Source organism: Cryptomeria japonica, chromosome 3 (genome assembly GCF_030272615.1).
Source record: "Cryptomeria japonica chromosome 3, Sugi_1.0, whole genome shotgun sequence".
In the NCBI taxonomy this organism is placed as follows: domain Eukaryota; kingdom Viridiplantae; phylum Streptophyta; class Pinopsida; order Cupressales; family Cupressaceae; genus Cryptomeria; species Cryptomeria japonica.
In genome coordinates, this window is record NC_081407.1 from 48,758,538 (window position 1) to 48,781,270 (window position 22,733).

Below are 22,733 nucleotides of genomic sequence, written 5' to 3' on the forward strand. Positions count from 1 at the left end.
ATCAATTGTGAAGCGTGATTATAGAATTTGGCATACTCTTAGGGTTTTGCAATCTGTTGATTTGGGAACCAACACCCCTAACCTCCCTCTTTGTTTTCTTTTGTGCCTTAGGGGTTTCCTCTTGCTGAGTAGAAATCCTCTCTTTGAATTTTCTTTGGAGCATGATAAAGAGGGGAATTAGTATTTGGACAAAGGAGGGAAAGAGGGCAAGAGGGAAAGTAGGTTTTAGGTTAAAGCACTCTACCATTAATCACTACATTATACTCAAACATTTGATTGAGAAGGTTTGGGATAAACATGGAGGAGAGATATTTTGTTGCTTCATTGACTTCAAGAAAGCATTTGGCACTATCCCTATAAGCAAATTATGGAATAAAATAAAAGAATTGGGAATTACAAAAAGGTATATTGTTGTTGTTCATAGGTTGTATGATAAAGTTTGAGCCAAAATTATAACCAAGCAAAGATTATCATGATCTATATGTAGATGATCTTATTTTAATGGCAAAAATAACACATTATTTGAGGGAACACTTGAAAACTATAGAATTTTTTACCAAGAGATGGGGATGTAGGTGAACACCAACAAAACTAAGGTCATGATATTTCGCTTGAAGAGAAAGAGGATATGCATAAATTTTTTCTTTGAAGGTAGCCCTTTGTGGGTAGTTAATGATTACAAATATTTTGGCCTTGATTTTTACAATTTGCTCAGTTGGAAGACATGTAGAGTAAAAAGGATACAAGGAGGATGGAAAGCCTTATACTCATAAGAAAATAGACATAGAAGGGTTGAATTGTGGGATTGGAAAACTACAAAAGTTCTTTTTGGGTTGCTAGTGATGTTGATGGTGTGGGTGTGAAGTTTGGAGCAACAACACATTGACTATGAAGTGGAGACAAAAACATCTAATCTAAAGTAGCCTCTAAATAATATCACTAGTCCTCTATGAGATTGCCTTGACTGAAGCTGGTGCCTTTCTTGTGGAGGTGTCAGCTATGATCTAATTGTGTTATCTAAAGAGGCTAGAGAACATGGAGCTTCCTTGTTGGCCTAAAATGACAATAGAAATAAAAATTAGATAGAAGGTAGAGCACATGAATAAAATAGAATGACATGTGGATGAATAAGTGGTGGCATTAGCATAAAAGAGTGCCCAAATAACAATGGGGCAATAAAAAGTTACCTGCAGGGAAAAGTTAAAGAAAGCATGTGGACAAGGTAACTTAGGAGGAAAAGAGTACCATATCAAAAATTTCAATAATACTATGCACAAAGGAACTACATGGGAGAAAAAATAAAACATAATGGAAAATGGTTAATAGCTTAGCTAAGAATGCGTTCACACTAGCTTAAATGTGAAATCAGAAGGTGGATGATATGTAAAGAATAGCGGCCATATACAAGATGTTGTTATTGTATTATGGGAATAGTGGAGACAGAATGGTATTATGTCATGAAGTGTTGCACTTACGAGAACATTCAGAACAATTACACATAGACTTTAAATGTAGACTCTATGAATAAGCTCTTCGAAGAAGAAAGAATACCAAAAATTACAATTTACATCAAGATCCAAAATACAAAAGAAAAGGGAGATCAAAAGAATGCAATGTTGATGGCCTATTTGTTTTAACCTTTTTATATTTACCCATATCCTTGACTACTCATAAATCCCATAAACTCCTTGATCTCGTATACTAAAAACATACATTCATTCTTTCGTCCGTGGAATTACTTAAGTAGTTAATACCCGCGTTGTCGGAGATGCTCGAATATCCGCACAAGGTTAAGTTTAGATTCATTGCATAGAGCCTAGGGTGCAATTAGATTTTTCCGTAGAGATTCTCGTAAACTTCATCAGACATGCCAAATGGCGAAATCTCAGCCATATTTGATAGTGACATTCGCTTTTCTGTTCCGAGTTTTTTTCAAGGCCCGTTCCCAAAATGACACTAAATTATTGACCATCATTCGAGTATATATATCACACATAAACAAGCGCTTCCCGGGGTCGTCGTTGCGTAGCCAAAATACCTGTCAATCAGAGCACAAGTACTTGTCCTCCCCGAAGAAAGTGCATTTAGTTTGGGACTTTTTGAGGGTGCGGTGCTTTTGTATGTGGGGGACCATCTTCCATTTTGCAAACAGAAAAAAATGGCGAGGGGAAAGCTTCAGTTAAAGAAGATACAAAACCCTGTCAAACGGCGGGTGACTTTCTCCAAGCGCAAAGCGGGATTGTTGAAGAAAGCCAGCGAGCTCTCCCTTCTCTGTGATGCGGAAGTTGCTCTCATCATTTTCTCGCCCAAGGGAAATCTCTTCGAATTTGCAAACACCAGGTAGGGAATCTTCTTTTCTCCTCAGTATTTTTCTCTCAAAGCTACCGATAACTGCTTCCCATTTATTTTCCGCTTGTCAATCTTAGGAGTTTTTCAGATAAATAATATGCAAATAAATAGATACAGCATTGCTCGAGTACAATCTTGTACAGGAGAGAAGAAAACTAATAATAGACAGAAAAAAAGAGGTTAAATAAAAAGAAAAATACAAAAGAAAAAGAAACGACTCCATTTGAAGCTTTGGAAGAAAATCAGTCTGCTGTTGTTGTAGACAAACCATAGTTATTCCGTGGTATGGGAAATTGAGGGCACAAATCGATTCTATTGCTACAGAACTGCTTTCCATTTATTTTCCACTTTTCAATCTTAGGAGTTTTTCAGATAAATAATATGCAAATAAATAGATATAGCATTGCTCGAGTACAATCTTGTTTAGGAAAGAAGAAAACTAATAATAGACAGAAAGAAAGGTTAAATGAAAAAAAAAATACAAAAGAAAAAGAAACTACTCCATTTGAAGAATTGGAAGAAAATCAGTCTGCTGTTGTTGTAGACAAACCATAGTTAATCCGTGGTATGAGAAATTGAGGCACAATTCGATTCTATTGCTGGTTTGGCGAAATGCAAGTTGCATTTGCGGAATTAGAAGTTAACCCTAACAAAGTTTGTTCCACCATTTACATAAACGTACAGCATTTATACTCAAGATCTCTATAATCATTGTTTTGCCAATACACATTAGATCGTGTTACTACCATACAAAACCTGCAAATACCTCTTATGCCTTCAGAACGAGCAGATTTAAAAATGGGGGGAGAAAATTCACAAGTTTTCCAAAAACTTTGACCTTTAGACAAATACAAAAAGTACCATTAAATTGAGAAGAGTGTGTAATGACAGGGAATAACGTTTTCTAAATATAGAGAAGCCGTCCAAACGGAAGAAGTTTCATAAAAAATACAAATCTCGGACTTCATTAATGATTCAAACAGCCGTGCAAACGTATAACATTATTGACTAGCCAAGGTAAATATTTCACCAACGAGGGACTGCACGCGGACATTAATTTCACAGGATTATATTGAAATATGTAAATGAGATAAATGAAGTATAAGCTTAAGGAGGCGTAACTTTAAAGGGAATCACAAGTTGGAATGGACATTGTATGAAAGAATATTTGAAGGAACCGATGAAGTGGTCAATTGAAGGAACTATACAAGAAAATAAAATTGTGTCAGCAAGTTCAAAACGTATCAGGATTTCATAGTTGAGCGTTTTTCAATTCTTGTGATAGAAGTTGTTGATTTAATACCTCATACTTGTTGATTTAATGTCTAATTTCTGTACAATATTACACCAATAGTTGTGACTTTAAGATTGTTATTACTGATGATTAGTACCAATAATTGAGTGAAATATACCTTATTGTAAAAAGCAACCACTCATGTGATGCCACATCAGCTGCACAAGTATTGGGGCCCCTTTTGCACGCTTATTGGTCTCACCTTTTTTTTGGACTGTTTTGGACACCTTGACAAAAAGTATGCTGATGTGGCCCTGAAACTTTAATTATAAGAAAGAGACTTGCCAAATAAGCTGCTGTAAAAAATTGAGAGATTTGAAATTTCTACATAAGATTTTGAGAAGTGCAAAGTGAGTACTGAGTACACAATCCTCTTCCTTATATACTATATTTTATTCTTGTAAAGCACACAGCCAAAAAGAAATCGGAGTAATGATGCCGTAGTGAATTGGGGGACCACTCGTAAGTTAAAAGTCTCGAGAAGTTTTATTTTTCCTTCTTGGTTAAAGGACAAGTAGGAGGTGAACAAATGAATTTAATTTAGGTGGTAGAAAAATGAAATACTTCATCTCGGAGTAAAGGCAAACTTATCTAGTCTTTGTAACCAATAAAACGTTTATTCACTTCATCGATAGGTGAAACATGCAATTCATCTCGTTATTGGAATACAATTTTCACATGCATGAATTTATACGAGATTAGTCCTAAGCAATGATGCAGCTCAAAAGGATTAGGAGTTGTTTTAAAACGTTATTGTCGATTTAAGTGCTTCCATTTAGGAATTTACCCCTCTTGAATATGAGGATGTTTCTTAAATTTTGTCAAAGCTATATTTTGTGTAAATTTCCGAGAACCTCACAAACTATGCTATGCACTATAACATTTATCTTGCAGACCGGCCGATAAAATACAGTCGATTTCAATATGCTTTACATAGATCTATGGAGTAATGCCCCATCAATATTATACAAGATAAATAATTTTGACGAACATTTGTTTTTATTTGCATGTATTCTGATTAATGTTTTTTAATATCGTTCATGTAGAATTTTGAACCTGACCTATCCTCTCTGAATCAACTGATTAGCAAACAATAACAGCAAAAAGAAGAAATTGCAAAAAGAAATCACAATTAATAAAAAACAAAGTGCCTTGTTTTTTGGAATTGCACACACCAATTTTTTTATTGAAGCTTAATTAAAAATTACATAGAGGCTGTATATATAAAGAATTTGCAGTCTAGAAGAATTAATAATAACTGCAGTTCTAAATATATTCCTAGCATTGCATGGAAAGCTACTAAGGCTCTCAAACTAAAAAAAACAAACTACTCCCCTAAATTAAGAATACAATAAGTGCATGCACAGCATGCTTTATTTACTAAAAACAAACTCATGCAAAAAGCAAGACTAAAAATACTCCTAAGGATTCATGCATGTTGGAGTACATGCTTTATTTGCATGAATAAACAAAAAAACTATTAACTAAACTAATCTAACTGCATGCTAGAGCAGCATCAGTTATCAACATACTCCCCCTTGATGCTGAGAGGGCTGACAATCTTATCTCGTAGTGCTATAAACTGAGCTTTCGCAACCGCTTTGGTGAATATATCTGCTAGCTGATCCTGGGTGTTGATGTGCTTCAATTTGACATCCTTCTTCTGCACCAAATCTCGTATGAAGTGATTCTTCTGCACCAAATCTTGTATGAAAGTGATATTTCAAATCAAAATGCTTTGTTCTGCTGTGATGAACCGGATTCTTAGCTAACTTGATGGCACTCACATTGTCACAATAAATTACTGTAGGCTGAATTTGTTTTTCTCCAATTTCTTCCAAAACTTTTCTGAGCCAAAGAGCTTGTGTACCTGCTGAGGTAATTGCAACATACTCCGCTTCTGTAGATGAGAGAGCAACAATACTTTGTTTTTTCAAGCTCCAGGTAATCAAACCAAAACCAAAAGAAAAACAATTTCCAGATGTAGATTTACGGTCATCCATACTACCTCCCCAATTTGAATCACTAAAGCCTACTAGATTGAACTTTTCAGAAGAGTAGTAATGAATACCAAAACTTAAATTCCCTTTCACATACCTCAAAATCCTCTTGGCTGCCTTCATATGTATTTCAGATGGATTTGTCATATACCTTGAAACAAGTGAAACTGAATAGGCAATATCAGGCCTCGTGTGGATTAGAAACATCAAACTCCCCATAATACTTCTGTAAGCTGTCTCATCAACTAAATCAGCACCATCATCTCTACATAACAAATCTCCATGAGCACTTGGAGTGGAGGCAGGGTTACAATCAGTCATATTAAATTTCTTCAGCATATCTTGTGCATACTTTGTTTGACAAATGAAAATCTCATCCTTACTTTGATAAACCTCCATTCCTAGAAAATATTTCATTAGACCAAGATCTTTCATCTCAAATTCTTTCATCATAGCAGCTTTGAATTCATCTTTCATCTTAAAACTACTACCCATATACAAAAGATCATCAACATACAAACTTATGATGAGAATATCAGTACCTTCTTGTTTGTAGTATAGGGTAGGATCACTCTTACTTCTCTGGAAGCCATTCTCCTGAAAGTGTCCATCAATCCTGGCATACCACGCTCTTGGTGCTTGCTTGAGGCCATACAAAGCCTTCTTCAACCTGTAGACATAATTATCTTTTCCTTCTACTTCAAAACCATGTGGCTGCTCCACATATACTTCCTCTTCTAAGTACCCATTCAAGAACGCACTTTTCACGTCCATATGATGTATGCTCCACTTCTTCTGAACTGCTAATGAAATCAACATTCTTATGGTCTCTTGTCTTGCTACTGGTGCAAATGTCTCTTCATAATCAATTCCATACTTCTGTGTGAAGCCTTTAGCAACTAATCTTGCTTTGTGTCTTTCAACACTCCCATCACTGTTAAATTTGGTCTTGTAGACCCATTTGGTGCCAATCCTTTTTTTGTCATGTGGAAGTTCTGTTAACTCCCAAGTGTCATTCCTGTGAATGGAATCCATCTCTTCTTTCACGGCTTTCACCCAAACCTCATTAGTACATGCATCTTCGAAACATGATGGTTCAAAATCAGCCTTGGCTAATAAAGCAAAATTCACTGTCTCACCTATTGGGTTTTCTTCATGTACTTGATTTCCACTCTTCTGGTAGATATCACTCAATCTCCTTACCTTCCTTGTAGAACTTGGAAAGAAGCTGGACTTGAACTTGGTACTAAAGAACTTGATGAAGGGTTGCTTGGTGGAGTTAAACCACTGGATATAGAAACATTAGTTGGCTGCTCATGATCAATATCAGCAATTATATCATCATTCAAAATAGATTTTGGCTTCTCAACATGGCCTTTTTTATGACCATAAACTCCCCCTTCATCAAAAATCACATCTCTTGAGACAATAAGCTTGTTAGTGAGGGGATTATACAATCTATAAGCCTTGCTTTTATACAATCTATAAAAATACATGACTCACTCTTTGCATCTAACTTCTGTCTATTCTGATCAGGTACATGCACATAAGCCAAACAACCAAAAACTTTGAAATGATTAACATTAGGCCTTTTACCATACCAAGCTTCATAAGGAGTCATCTTTTCTAGTGCACTGGTGGGACTATGGTTGAGGATGTACACAGTTGTAGCAACTGCATCTCCCCAATAAGAATTGCTCAATCTCTTGGTTTGTAACATGCACCTTGCCATTTCAACCATAGTACGATTCTTCCTTTCAGCTACTCCATTCTGTTGAGGTGTGTATGCAGTAGTAAGTTGCCTCTTGATGCCATTAAAATCACAATAACTTTGGAAAACCTTTGAGCAAAATTCTCCTCCACGATCAGTCCTTAAACATTTGATCTTGCATGCTTTCTCATTTTCCACAAGGGCTTTAAACTTCTTGAATGTATCCAAGGCTTCATCTTTGGCCTTCAAAAAATATACCCAACAATTTCATTAGTAATCATCAATAAAAGTGATGAAATATGATGACTTACCCAAACTCTTAGTCTGCATAGGACCACATATATCTAAATGAACAAGCTGAAGTGGGTGATGAGCCCTCCATGCATTGCCCTTTGGAAACTTTTCTTTTGCATGCTTTCCTTTAGCACAACCTTCACAAACCTCCTTGTGTTCCTCAACCTTGGGCAAACCAGAAACTAATGCATGTGAGGCTAGAAACTTCAAACTATGAAAATTTAAATGCCCATACTTGAGATGCCATAACCAACTTGAATCCTCATAAGCCATATTTGCCAAATTGTTGTTATGTTCACCAAACCTCAAGGGGAACATCCTATTTCTTGTCGTAGGAACAACAGTGATCACCCTATTACCCTTATTCTTATCATAGATAGTACATGTCTTATTCTCAAAGACTACTTTATATTTTTTCTCACATAGCTGCCCAACACTTAACAAATTGTGCTTCAATTGTGGAGTATAATAAATATCATGAATACTCTTCATACCTTCTTTTGTTTGGACCTCCATAGCTCCTTTGGCAGCAACCTCCAATGATTTATCATCACCAAGCTGGATCTTGGATTTGAAACTTCCATCCTTTGTTGAGAACAACTTCTCATTCCCTGTCATATGGTTAGAGCATCCAGAATCTAGGTACCAAACATCTTTACTAGTATTTTCACCCTTTGCATAAGACAAAAATAAGTGATCAGGAGGATTCTCACTACTTTCTTGAGCATAGTTAGCACTTTTACCTTCTTTCAATCTGCATTCTCTTTCAAAGTGGCCATACCTATTACAATGGTAACATTGAACATTTCTATTATCAAATCTGCCTCTACCTCTTCCTCTGAAACCACCACTTCCTCTTGAGCCACCTCTTCCTCTACCTCTTGAAGAATTTTGGCTTTGCCCTTTACCTTGGCCTTGATTGATTTTGGCACTACTGCTGCTTGCATCTTCATTTTTTGTGATTAGCAATTTGGAGGAAAATGCTTTCTCTACACCTTCTAAAGAATCTTTCAATCTTTCTTCATGAGACATCAGGGATCCAACTAGTTGATCAAACTGTAGTTTTGTCAAATCCTTGCTTTCTTCTATGATTATTGCTACATGATTCCATCTGGGTGTCAAAGATCTCAACACCTTTTTAATCAAAACTTCATTGCTTACAATTTCTCTAAGTGTAGCCAATTTATTGACCACATTTTTTACTCTGACACAATAATCACTTATACTTTTGGCTTCTTGCATCTTCAAATTCTCGAACTCTCGCTTCAATGTCTGAAACTTGACCACTTTAACTTGATCACTACCCTGGTAAGCTTCTTGTAGAGTTTTCCAGGCATCTTTGGCAGTTGTTGCTCCTGATATTCTTGGAAATAAGCTCTTATCAAGAGCTATCTGAATGTGAAACAAAGCTTGAGCATTCTTTTTCCTTGCTTCCTTTCTAGCTATTTTGTCATTGGTTGTAAGGGCATTTCAATCAGCTGGCTCTTCATAACCTGATTCAATAATCTCCCACAAATCTTTTCCAATCAAAAAGGTCAGCATCTTAATGCACCAATAATCATAATCATTCCCATCAAATTCTGGAACGGGCATATGGTTAGAATTCGACATGATTAACTTTGGCGAAATTCCAACAATAAAACTTTAACCCAAAACAATTTTACCTGCTCTGATACCACTTGTAGAATTTTGAACCTGACCTATCCTCTCTGAACCAATTGATTAGCAAACAATGACAGCAAAAAGAAGAAATTGCAAAAAGAAATCACAATTCAGAATTAAAAACAAAGTGCCTTGTTTTTTGGAATTGCACACACCAATTTCTTTATTGAAGCTTAATTAAAAATTACATAGAGGCTGTATATATAAAGAATTTGCAGTCTAGAAGAATTAATAATAACTGTAGTTTTAAATATATTCCTAGCATTGCATGGAAAGCTACTAAGGCTCTCAAACTAAAAAAAAGCAAACTACTCCCTAAATTAAGAATACAATAAGTGCATGCACAGCATGCTTTATTTACTAAAAACAAACTCATGCAAAAAGCAAAACTAAAAATAGTCCTAAGGATTCATGCATGTTGGAGTACATGCTTTATTTGCATGAATAAACAAAAAAACTATTAACTAAACTAATCTAGCTGCATGCTAGAGCAGCATCAGTTATCAACAGTTCATCCCAGATTCAATATATAATGAATGGTGTTTTTCGGTTTATTTAACATGACGTATAGACAATACTATCCAAGTGTATAGAGATTTGCCGATGTGGATTAAGTCAACCTAGTAGAAACAGTACATAGCTTCATAGAAATTTTTGTTCTCACATTGCATGAATCTTGATACAAGAGAAATAGGGCAACCAAGTGTAAACTAGATAGATAGCATGTGTATATTTGATTGCCTAAAGAAATGGCCTAAGTCAAAGTTCCAGAGTAAGACAAAGCTCTAGAATAATGTTCCTTGAGTAAATAAGGTGACATGTGAAAGGATTCTATATGGTGGAGAGGTGAATTAACCTCCCAATTGTACCAAGTAGAGGGCAAATTAAATTGAGATGTGATCTTACATGGAACAAGGAGTCTCAAGGAAGAAAATAATTCTTCATTAACAAAAATATTGGAAATAATCATTCTAAGGAATTAATGTAAAGTCCTGATTGGTCAACAAGTTTGAGAGAAAAGAGACAAGAAGATTTCTTAAATAGATGGGGAGAGATCAAAGGTTTGAGAATACCAAGATTCTTGCGGTACATGCTTGCGGTTGAATCTTAATGTGGATATTTATGAAAATATTATTTTATGCATGTATAAGACAGGTGTGTGTTGCAATGTACATTATTGGAGTCTATTCTTTGTTGGAATGTGAAGTTCAAATTGGGTTCAGCTTGTAATGGTTGAGTCATCTTGGATTCCCATCTAGCAGTGGTTGAGTCATCATGACCTTCTTAGCTAGCAGTGGTTGCGTCATCATGGATTACCCACTAGTGTGTCGCTAGGCACTCGCCGTTAGGTTACACACCGAAGGCATCTTGTCGGGAGGTGCAATTTTTTTTTTTGGGACATTATAAATAGTAATTTCAACATTTGTTTTACATGTAGTTGTGCGAGACATACTTACTATAGCTAGTAAGTTGTCTTCAATTACGACTTTGCAACTCGATTGTTTTATTCTCCTCGAAGTCATGTTTTGATGAACAGTTTTGAGATTGTTGTAACTCTGTAATTTTTGAGAATCAATATGAAAGATATTTTTCCTGTGGTTTTTTACTGGTATATTTTTACTAGGGTTTTCCACGTAAATTTGAGTGTTATGCGACTTTGTTCTTCTCTGCAATTTTCTACACTTGTATTTTTGCTTTCATTCCTTAAGTGAACATAGTGATACATTTTATTGTAACATGCAAATAAAAAAATGAGATTCTATGTATAATTTTTCTAGTGTAATGTGTGTGAGCTAGTGAAAAGGATGATTATGAATTGAGTAATTGAGGTTGTAGGTGGAAAAAAATAAGAAGATTTTATCAGCTTTGACATATCAATGGAGTTGTATAGTTACCATTATATGAGTGAAGCTTTTGGTTGTCTATATTTAAAGTTGGATGAAGGTTTTCTTGGTGAATCTAGTAGCTAGATGTTGGTTGTTTTGGTTGAAATAGAATGTGGGCTATTTGAGTTATAATTTCTATAATGTTGTCTTATTTATCAAGGTTCTTCATGATGATGGCTATCTAAGTTATAATTGGATAGCATAACCTTATTTGCCACAATATTATTTGTCCACTTTCTTGGGCCCATTGGATTGGTTACATCCCTCCTTGTTGGCGTCTTGAGTTTAGTTGTAACTTGATTATCGGGAGCCTTATGTATTCTTGTATGTGTGTGTGTGTGTGTGCACGTGTACTAGTTAAATCCAAAGATTATAAGTCTTAGAATAAGTAGTGGGTATCATTGTAAATGAATGGATTGACTAAAATTTTGTGCTGCTAGACTAGTTGTAGAAATTGCTACTAGTCATATACTTCACATTACCTTTGTGAAGATGGATACCTCATTGTGAGGGTGATTGGGTCGAAAAGTAGGCTTGAGACTTGAAGTTGAATGTTCGTGAAATCTAACCCTCATTACATATCTAGGAATCTTTATGACCACGATGTTGTCTTGCACTTTAATAAATCGATTGGGTTATAGCAAATATGATTGATTATTAAAATAAATCCTTGGAGTGACCTTATCCTAGTATGTTTGTATATATAAAGCATACCTAATACTTGAGAAAGTTCTTAATTTTTAGAAATGTAGTAGGGATACAAGTTCTTGGAAGGCAAAAGGTTGATACTTAGTTTCTTATTATGGGATAAAGAGAGTTATTAACAAATTGTTTTGAGAATTGAGTTTCTAAGGTATTAAAAAAGTGTATATGATATCTTAGAAGCATAAGTTTATAAAACCTGGGTCTAAGTTCATGCATTAAATCTTATAAGAATCCCTAAGGTGGCTTACAATTTCTTAGAGAGTTAGCTAGTTGATAAATAATTTAATTTTAATATGAAATATTATCAAAATAATACTTGTATAAGATTGTAAAAGTGGAAGTCATGCTTAATTCTATATAAAAAATTCTTGAAACTTGTCAAGACTAGATATATATCCTATTTCATTCTCTTGGAGAAAATGCTTGAGTTGCTAGAGGTATTACGACTAATGGCTATGACAACAAAGTGGAATCATTGGACCGAGTCCAAGATAGAGTAGGGGATGAGGATAAAGGATGTAGTGAAGAGTGATGTTTTTTAGGGTGATGCAAAATATATAGTCTCCATCATTACACAATATCTCTAAGTAATTAGATATGAGGACGTCAATGTACCAATCCTTGGAGAAGTGTATAAGTGAATTGATTCTAGAGTAGACCAAATGTAGGCTTCCATACGAGAGGACCCCACACTAGCATTCCACAACGAGCATGTCCAATCAATCATTCATTGGAGATGGGAGAAATTCAATACCCCCTTGCACATAACTTCTTATGTATTGAACCCATGTGATACAAGCAAAGGCCTAGTAAATTTACACGCATATAGTATGTTGAGAAGAAGGCAAGGTTCATGAGGACTATCCAATAGATGTATGATCTTATCGAGATTGGAAACATTTGTATTGAGTGGATATAATTTTCCATTCTTAAGGGTTATTCTAAGGAGGCCAAGATGGATAGGGAAACTATGACATGAGGAGGACCCAATTGTGTGGTAGAATTTTCATGAACCAAATTCTTTGACTACCACTCTAGCGATTTGATTGCTTATCTTATGTTTCAAGTTATTCTGTTGCTGAGAGGAATTGGTCCACTTATAGCTTCATCCACTCTCTTAATAGGAACAAGCTTATCTCTAGTATAGTAGAAAAGCTTGTGGTTGAAAGATCTGGTTTAACACCATGGTGGTATGTAGAGCTAGATGAGCTAGCCCATATTGATGAGAATGCTACAGTTACATAAGGAGGGTTGTTGGTATTAATTTGGAAGACCTTGATCATGTGGAGTCCACTGCCAACATTTCCAGTGATGAAGAGTTTGGGAATGATTAGAGGCCTCACTTTACTCCATTTTGATTTTTTTAAGATCATTATATTCATTGTAATCATTATGAAATCTTGACTATAATATAAATTTTGAATTCAACATATTGTAGTACTACTTTGTGAAAGTTTCATATTTAATTCTTATACTCTAAATATTTTTATTATTTTTTCAAGTACTGTAAATATATCAGCATCAGCCCCCCATCACTGCTCTATTGTTGCTCCGTAGTCGCTTCATTGCCAACCACCGCTTCACTTCCGATTGCCGCCATCCTTCCATCACTCCCAAATCTAGACCCTTGGTCCCCTTGACCTTGTAACCCGTCCCCATTCCTGCATGCCCCTATCAAGAAACTCTATGGAACTCTGTGTTCAAAAGAATTAGGAGCCAAATACTAGAGTGAGAATCCCTAAAAGACAAGTCTTAATTAAAAGCTTCACTTACTTGGGGATTCCTTGACGCTTCTATTATAAATTGTTTATTTTGAGTAAGATTACATTATCATAAGAATGAACCTTGTCCCTAAAAATACCTCAGGTATAATGTTGTAGGAATCACAAAATTGAGAGTATAAGTGAATTAAGGTTGACAATAGCTCGTGCCTATAGGAAGTCCTAGAAGTATACTTGATCTTGATACATCAGTTATTCCTTGACTATTGATCCACTAAAATGAATACCTATGTGATACATGTCCATAGAAGGATGAGAACTAGAAGATAACTTTTGATGAGGTTGAACTAAAGGTTAGTTTACATGTCATTTTAAATTAGTCTACATAGATTCGCACATTCAAATTCTTCTTCAGAAGTCTAGCTTTTAAGTATTACACTTGAGTGCCTTGAGTAAATATGAGTTTGTAATACTCTTGTATCTAGATGAAGTCTTGAGGATAATAACTTGTTAATTCTAGAATTGCATGACTAAGTCAAGCAGGATTCATAAAGCGCTTGCATCTATAAACGTAGATGTATAGAACATGTGAATTTTGTAACTAATCTAATTAATTTATTGTATAAAATCTTATGTGTAACATATGTCTACATTATGATATTCTAAGTAAATTAGAGCTAATAACTAGTTTGCATCTATAAGAGAATGTGAAGTATATTCTGAGGTGAACGCATATTCATTGGTGGATCTTTTGCTGTCAATGTCACCTACCCGGTTTGAGTCCACATATCCATGAATACTAACTGAATGTGTAGGTCTTGTAGGATAACCATGAAATTATAGGGAATACTCAGTAGTATACCGTAAATATTTGAACACCCTCTTTAGTGCATCCCAATTTGCCAGTCTAGGATTTACCATAAATGGACTTAAGACTCTCATTGTTTGGGAAAATCTTGGTTTCTGGTCGTGTGAACTCTATCTCAGTAGGAGATTTTGGAGAATTCTCTATAGATAACTTTGTTCCTTACAAAACAAGAACATTCAAGGAAAAACAAGAACATTCAAGGATCTACAAGTTGACATGGTAAATCTCTCCAACATCAGGTTCACATGATTACTCTAGCTAAACCAAAACTTCCTGCTAGCTCTATCTTTTCTTATTTGCATTCCCATAATGTATATAGCCGCCCCTTGTTTCACCATTTATCTTCAATTGTTTTGTCAATCTGGAAACTCTTGTATGTATGTTTGAAATAGACTCTCCATTCTTCATTTGAAGAGTTTCAAAATCTCTCCAGAGTAGTTGGAGTTATCTAATCATAGCTTATTAGTCCCCATGTAATTGGTTTGGAGTAGTCCTAAGCCTCCACCTCCATTGTATAGGAAAATGACTTCTATCAAAATTGCCTCTATTAAACTGAGGGATTTTGCATCTTTCCTATTGATCTCATCCATCTCATCCAATTTGGACGTTTGAGCATTCATGAGAGCTGTATACACTGTTTGGTCTACTACATTTGAGAAACTATTTCACACTAGCTCTTGCAAATCATTTGCAGCCATTTCATCGTCTTCATTTTGTTTACCCAGAAGTCATTATTTTGTTCATCAAACAATGGTGGCTATCGCGAACTCTTGCTATCTCCTCCTGCCATACTTGAAATTCAAACAAAAAGACTAAACCTAATGCTCAACATACTCTAAAACCTAGGGCTCTTTGATTGAATAAAATCTTAACTAAAACACACAGACTATTACTCTAATGCCAACTATCAAAAAATAAATCCAAACAAATTAAATTATGAAAACCAAAGAAAAACAACAATATTCATAAAAACAAAGCCAACATATTTTCTATTTATCTCAAAATATAATTGAAAAGAATTTTTGTTTTGTGAGTACAAAAATGTTAATAAACTTTAGTGCTAGTGTGAATGACTTCTCTTTTTAGAGCTGCTAGGTATGCTCATTGTGGGAACGACTTAAATTACACACATTAAGCTTATATTTCTAGACTTAAAAGTATTAAACACTCAGAATTGACTGACATTTTCTAGACTTGATATGTTGCTTAATGTGTGTAGTCACACTAAGAATACACTTCTAAACTTAAAAATGTTATACATTCAAAATTGACTAACATTCACTAGACTTAATATATTACTTAATATATATGATTTAAAACTGACCCCACTTGTAAACTGTTGTGAAACTGGTTCTCCGTAGCTGCCACTACTAATCCAAATTGCTCAACACTTCTGCTGCTACAGTTCTCTATTTTTTTCAAAACAAAAGTGTTTTTACTTTACTAACGTTCACTTTTCTTTCCTTTTGTTTTTTCTCTTCCCATTTCAAATTTACCCACTAGAATAAATTTCCCCCCGAAATTGGTCCTTTTGTTTTTTCTCTTCCCATTTCAAATTTACCCACTAGAATAAATTTCCCCCCGAAATTGGTCCGTTGTTCATTTTCTCAAATCTGGACATCAGAAACACAGACCCCGAAAATAAACGTTGTTTGATGGTTGCATAAAGAATGTAGGTTGCCAGATGTGAGAGATCTTGAACGGTAATGAGGTACACTTCAGAAATTTATTGCTCTGACTCAGGATTACAAATTCCAACAGTAGAAAAGTAGAAAACCTTGTAATATGCAGCGACACAAGTTAGAGAAAATGCTGAATGGGCATAAATTCCAATAGGGCAAATTAAAGAAAAACTTGTGCTAGTGTTTCCTCCAATTTACGAGCTTATTCAGAAAAAAAATAGAATTGATTTTTAAAGGTAGAATGTTCATTCAGAGATGTATTATATTTGTTAATTAGTGGTAGAGATGCTAACTCATAATATATATTTTTTTTTGAATGTTTAGGAATCTATATGTTTTGTAAAACGTCCATTATCAACAAATTATTTTTGTTTTATTTTTTTTATGAATAAAAATTAATAATAATAATTAGTTTTGAATTATGCAATAATGGTAAATGTTTTCAATAGTTTTTTATATAAATCATCCAATTTATGTATTATTTTTTTAAGTATAATGTATTCAATTTAAATTGTATTACAAGTTAGATTTTAAAAGAAAAAAAGTATAATAGTTTGTTTCAATTTTTTAACAAATTGATTTTTTTTATAAAGCATGAACAGAATAATGGGAAAGTATCAAAATATTTTATCATCTACAGGACATCAAATACAAGTATCAGAAAACATAGAGGTATGGTTCTTACTTTGTCAAGAATTTTTTTTTTAAACATCACATTTTCACTTCCCATGTATATATGTGAAAAAAAGTTATTGCAAGTGATAATGTGTTACATCTTTACTCTTGATTGTATCAGGATATGTGTGGTTGATATTATTAATGTCAAGTATTCACATTGTATTTTTTTCTTTGCAAGCACAATAATTTTTTTTTTGTTTTGATGAAGAATGGCTTTATTACTTTTTCTATACTATAAAGAAAATGATACATTATACACAACAAAGGGGGTGAGTGATAGAAAGCATACCCTTAAAGTTTATGTGAGGCTAAGCTCAAACATCAAGATGAAACAACAAAGAAAAGTATAATGGGGTCAAGCTCAAACAATAAGAAACAACAAATGTCACTAGATTGTGAGAGGTACACGATCATGTGAGGATAATGGTCATTTTGTTTACCTCAAACATCATGGTTATGAAACCATTAGTAATTGGTTCACAACAAGTGACAACATTTTTTTCCCTTCACGATCTTCATCTATATGTTGTTGAATATGAAGAGTAGAAATTTGTAGATTTGGATGAGGAAACTCATCAAAATTCAACTAGCTAGGAGTATTAGAACCATACAAAGAGGATGATGGTGGATGAGAAAGTTGAGGCCATCTACAAGTAACACGATTCTTGGCTTATTTGAAAGGTGGTTGAGATTCATGTGATTGGGAGCCATGATCTCTTCTAGAAGGCTAGCTACACCCAGATGGAGGGAGTCAAAGAGATATGGAACTTCAATAATCATACAAGGGGTGTTGTCCCTATGATCTAAAAGCACTTATATATGAACAACTTTCAAAGGTATTATAATTTTTTTATTTTGTATGGCAAATTGTATGCATCTCTCAATTTTTTTTCGTTGAAATGTAGATTGTTAATGAAGGATGTATTGAAACTGCTACAATCCAAATTTGAGGTCATTTGAAGGAGTTGTTAAAATAATTAGCATGTTTACCAAATTAACTCTTATGCTTACAAAACAATAGTTTGTTGTTGGTATATTTTTTAGTCGATGTGAGTTCTCTAGTCACACTTATAAGTCTTTGGAAAAGGATGATCCAATTGTACAAGAGATTGATTCTATAGTTGTTGATTTGTTTATAAATACAGCAACCAGTAGGGTTAAAAGCATAGCTTATTGATAGTGGCTAGAAAATAGAATATCAATATTTACGATTGAAATGTATGGTTGTAGATATCCTAATTCTACTAAAATGGTTTTATAATCAATTCTATATGGCAATCCATCTAAGGCTAATTCGCTTAACATCACCATATAGATTAATTGATTACATCATCTTAAATAATTAATCCTATTTAACCTCATTATATCTTAACTCATGAGTAATTAGCTAATATTTTATTATAAATTAGTTAATTAATTTCTAATTAAATCCATACACATAATTAATTAAGAATAAATAAATAAGTAGTTATTCTTATTCGTGCCATCACTCATGATTGAATCATTATCAAAAACATGTCTTGTCCACTCATCAAATCATGCAAGTAGACGACTTCTTGATTTATGTTTGCACATCAATAAATGAGATAAATTAAGAAAATTAAGAGTCAATGAAATCAATTTAAAAAAAATACAAAAAAATACAGTTAACTAAAAAATTAAAGTGCATACAAACTCAAGTTTCTGATTTTGATGAAGAGGTTTCAGCAAGTCGTTCTCTTATTGGATAATTGATACAAGTTCACACATCTTCAGGCATTAAGGTCAATGAAAATCAGATCAGAATGATCAAGTGAGAAATAATCATAATTGTAGGTATGTGTTATAGAAATCTTTAATCTTTCTTCGAGAAAGTACAATCTGTTACATGAGAAAATACATTCATTAAAGGAGATCATTGCTTGGTAACTGAAGATGATTATCATGTTATTTATTTGCTTAAGTTGGCTTTGATTTGGGGTAGGAACAAGTATTATTTCTTATTTAGCTAATAATTCTAGATTTTTTTATTATTAATATTCAATATAGGATAAGAAGCTTTGTACTAGAAGATTTGGCATGCTAAATTATCTTCCAAGGGACATGGAGCTTCCTGTTTTGTTTTTAATTTAAAGAAACACCATCACAAAAACAAATTTGTGTCCCCTTTACTAATTTTCATTTTAAGTATAGATATTTGCAAGTTTGATGGAAAGGATTCAATCAATTGACAAAGGGAAATGAACCCCTTCATTAGTCTTCATAATGTTCTATGTCAATAGAAAGTTGCAATGGCATGATTATATTTCAAACTAGATTTATTCATTTGGTATTATTGGATTTTAAGGAGAAGAAAAAAGAAGGGATGTGTTATCACATGGTTTATTTTCCAAGATGAGCTCACAACATATTATGAACAACTACTTCAAGATTGTTAAATTAGACAAAGCATGCATTGTCAAGTATTATACTCAACTCAAGACCTTGTCTTTAAGAGTGGAAGCATGCCACAAAAGAAAAACTTAAATGAATTATATTGAAAACTAGATTTATTCATTTGGCATTAGTGGATTTTATGAAAAATAAATTGAATGAATGATTCAATAATCAGATAATGTATTCAACAATATACAAGCGTATATATAGAGATTACAAGATGACGTTCTAAATTAAGAACAAGTCGTTTAAAGTGAACTACTAAAAAGCTAAACGCTAAATAAAGCTTAAAAGCTAATTAACTAAAAAGAAAAAGCTAAACGCTAAATAAAGCTTAAAAGCTAATTAACTAAAAAGCTAAATGACCATTAAACAAGGAACTAAATATAGATGACTAAAATATAATTAAATATTCTAATACCCTCCCTTAATGGTCATTCTATCTACTAACTACCCTACAGAAGACACTGTAGGTCTTTTGATCACAAATGAAAAGAACACTCTGCTGCGGTGGAGACCCTCCCTGGATCTGAAAAGTGTTAATGACCAAGAATACGAAAATCCATCCAACCTTACGTTGGGTAACCAAACTGAAACCTGAAACCGTGATGTAGAGGAAAATCGACAAACTCTTTTGCAGAAGAGTATCAACTCCAAAACTGACTGCAAGATACCATGATTGCAGATGTTCACCCTGGCAGGTGCGACCCAAACTAACTGCAACAAAGCATGATTTTGAGGAAAAAACCGTCAAACCCTAAAATAAGAACCCTCGAAAAGAGAATTTACGATTTTGAGGAGAAAATCGAAAAACCAAGAAATCTGAGGTTACAAATCATCATTTTTGTGGAAAAACGGTAAAACCCAGATAATTAAAATCTTACATGAATATCGCAGATTACAGATGAGATAATTTTTAAAGGAAAATTATAAACCCTGCGAACAATTTTTGAGGAAAAAATCGTGAAAACCCTGGGACCTGTAAGACGAGGTCTGGCCTAAATCAGTTTGATCAAGGCAATGATAATCAGATATCGTGAACATGCACTGTTTCCAGGTGTTGTGGCAGCTGTTGAACTTTAGTCTATGTTCCAACATGATGCTGGTCAAAGATGCCATCACGGAAACCGAGGTTGAAGTAGCTGCTAAAAAAAAATGAAACCTTTGGAGGAGAATTCTGGTACGAATTTCGAGGTTTGGAAGAAACCCAGAAATCAAAATTTTCTATAAATTTAAAACAGCATAAATGGTGCCCAGAAGATAGCGAAATTCTCGACGTCCACAGAATTAGCAGAAATTGCGAACTGTTTTTAAATTCCAAGGCAAATTCGCTGGCACAAAATTGGAGGCATGAAAAACGAGGCACCCAAAAAAATATGAGACCAACCCAGAAAAGCTCTCGAAAAACCCACCAAGAATCTGAAAACAGAATAAAATTTCAACTTGAACTGAAGGGTCAAAACCCTAGTCGAAAATTGCAGAAACCCTAGGAAAATTTTCAATCTGCAAATAAAAACCTCTAGGTTACAGGCCGGAAAATCTCCAGAACCCTAAAAAAACCATGAACTGCTACCTAACACAAAAAAAATTGCTCACGAACCAGAAACTCTCGAACCCTCAAAAAGCCTTCAAAAAAGCAAAATTGTTTTTTTTTATAAAAAAACAATAAAAAAAAATCTGGAAAATATTCGAGAAAGAAGGCCATGAATTTTTATTAAAAATTCGCCAAACTTTAAAGAATCCCATCGAGCCGCTCTGATACCATGAAAAATAAATTGAATGAATGATTCAATAATTGGATAATGTATTCAACAATATACAAGCGTATTTATAGAGATTACCGAACGACGTTCTAAATTAAGAACAAGTCGTTTAAAGTGAACTACTAAAAAGCTAAACGCTAAATAAAGCTTAAAAGTTAATTAACTAAAAAGAAAAAGCTAAACGCTAAATAAAGCTTAAAAGCTAATTAACTAAAAAGCTAAATGACCATTAAACAAGGAACTAAATATAAGTGACTAAAATATAATTAAATATTCTAATATTTTAAGGAGAAGAAAAAAGAAGGGATGTGTTATCACATGGTCTATTTTCTAAGAGGAGCTCACAACATATTATGACAATAGTATTATGAACTACTATTTCAACTAGATTGTTAAATTAGAGAAAACACACATTGTCAAGTATTATACTTAACTCAAGACCTCGTCTTTAAGGACGGAAGCATGCGTCACTTAAATGAATTATATTTATGAGGTTATATGGACAAAGAATATGAGGTACACATTTTCAATCAAAGTTTGTTTCCCAATTAAGTATTATGCAAAGGTAGATAAAGAAATAGGTTTTGGCCAATAGAAGGTAGGGGATCATTAGCATTAGATGGAGGAGTTCCTTTATACAATCATCGACTTAGACTATAAGATTTACTTATAATTAAATTGAAGAAAAGAAACTAAAAATGTTATGCTTTAATTATTATAGATATTATAGTCAAGGACATAAATATGTTGAAAAGAAGTTTTGAAGAAGAAGAAAAAATATACAAAAATATTGATGAAACAAAAAAGGAATTGAGAGATTCGCAACCAACTATTACTTGCTATCCACTTTTGAGAATTATAAATCACAAAATGTTCAAGGTAGTAGGGTTCTTGGAAGAAGAAATGGTAACAATGTCGATAGACTCAAGAAGTTTTCACAACTTTATCATTAGTAAGCTGGATGCTTGGATGAGCCATTTTATTGATCTAGTTCCATAATTTTAGGTCATGTTTGTTGATGGTGTTAGAAAACATTTTTTCTCATTGAAATGTCATAGTATCAACTTAAAATGGGAGAATATTGGTATGAAGATTATTATATTGCCAAATCTACATACAATTGTAGATGGGCAATTGGTATATCATGAGGATATACAAAAAGGATTAACTTTTAAATTAGGTCATTACTAAGCTATTCAAATATTATGAGGGAGCTGACCAGCTAATAATAGGCCCTACAAGCATTTGAATAGTTATAAAAAGTGAAATTGAGATGATGGTACAAGTAATATTAGAGGTGGGTATTATTGGGCATAGTTAGAGTGCTTATTCCTCTTTGATGGTTGGGGTACACAAGGAAGATGAAAGTTCATATATGTATCTAGATAATAGAGATCTCAACATGTATATCATCAAAGATAAGCTTTCTATCCATAGCGTTGATGATTTATTAGATGAGCTAAGAGGTGTTTAACTTTTAACAAAGGAAATCTCCATTCTGGTAATCATAAAATAAGAATTAGAAATCAATATTCCCAGAAGACAACTTTCACAACCAATGAGGGAAAATATGCATTATTGAGTGAGGATGTTAGTCTCACAAATGCACCATCTACATTTCAGAGTTAAGTGAACTCTATCTTTAGATCACTTCTCGTAAATTTTATTTTGGGTATGTTTTGATGACATCTTAATATACATAAAA

The 22,733-nt window shown here is 33.7% G+C and overlaps 1 protein-coding gene across 8 annotated transcripts in view; it reads left to right on the forward strand.

The window, feature by feature from the left end:
• Window positions 1–1,864: 1,864 nt before the first annotated feature.
• The window catches only part of LOC131033048 (truncated transcription factor CAULIFLOWER A), a 71,160-nt gene continuing 50,291 nt past the window's right edge, over window positions 1,865–22,733 (forward strand). For 2 of the 8 annotated variants that reach the window (XR_009103555.2, XR_009103556.2), the window contains exons 1-2: window positions 1,919–2,340; window positions 16,766–16,844. Coding sequence is in view for 6 of the 8 variants with exons in the window: in XM_057964166.2 (XP_057820149.1) it covers window positions 2,159–2,340; window positions 16,766–16,844 (261 nt within the window). In the remaining 2 variants the exon portion in view is untranslated. Of the gene's footprint in view, window positions 2,341–16,765; window positions 16,845–22,733 lie in introns of all 8 variants that reach the window. The other 6 variants (XM_057964176.1, XM_057964166.2, XM_057964180.2 and 3 more) reach the window with 6 other exon arrangements.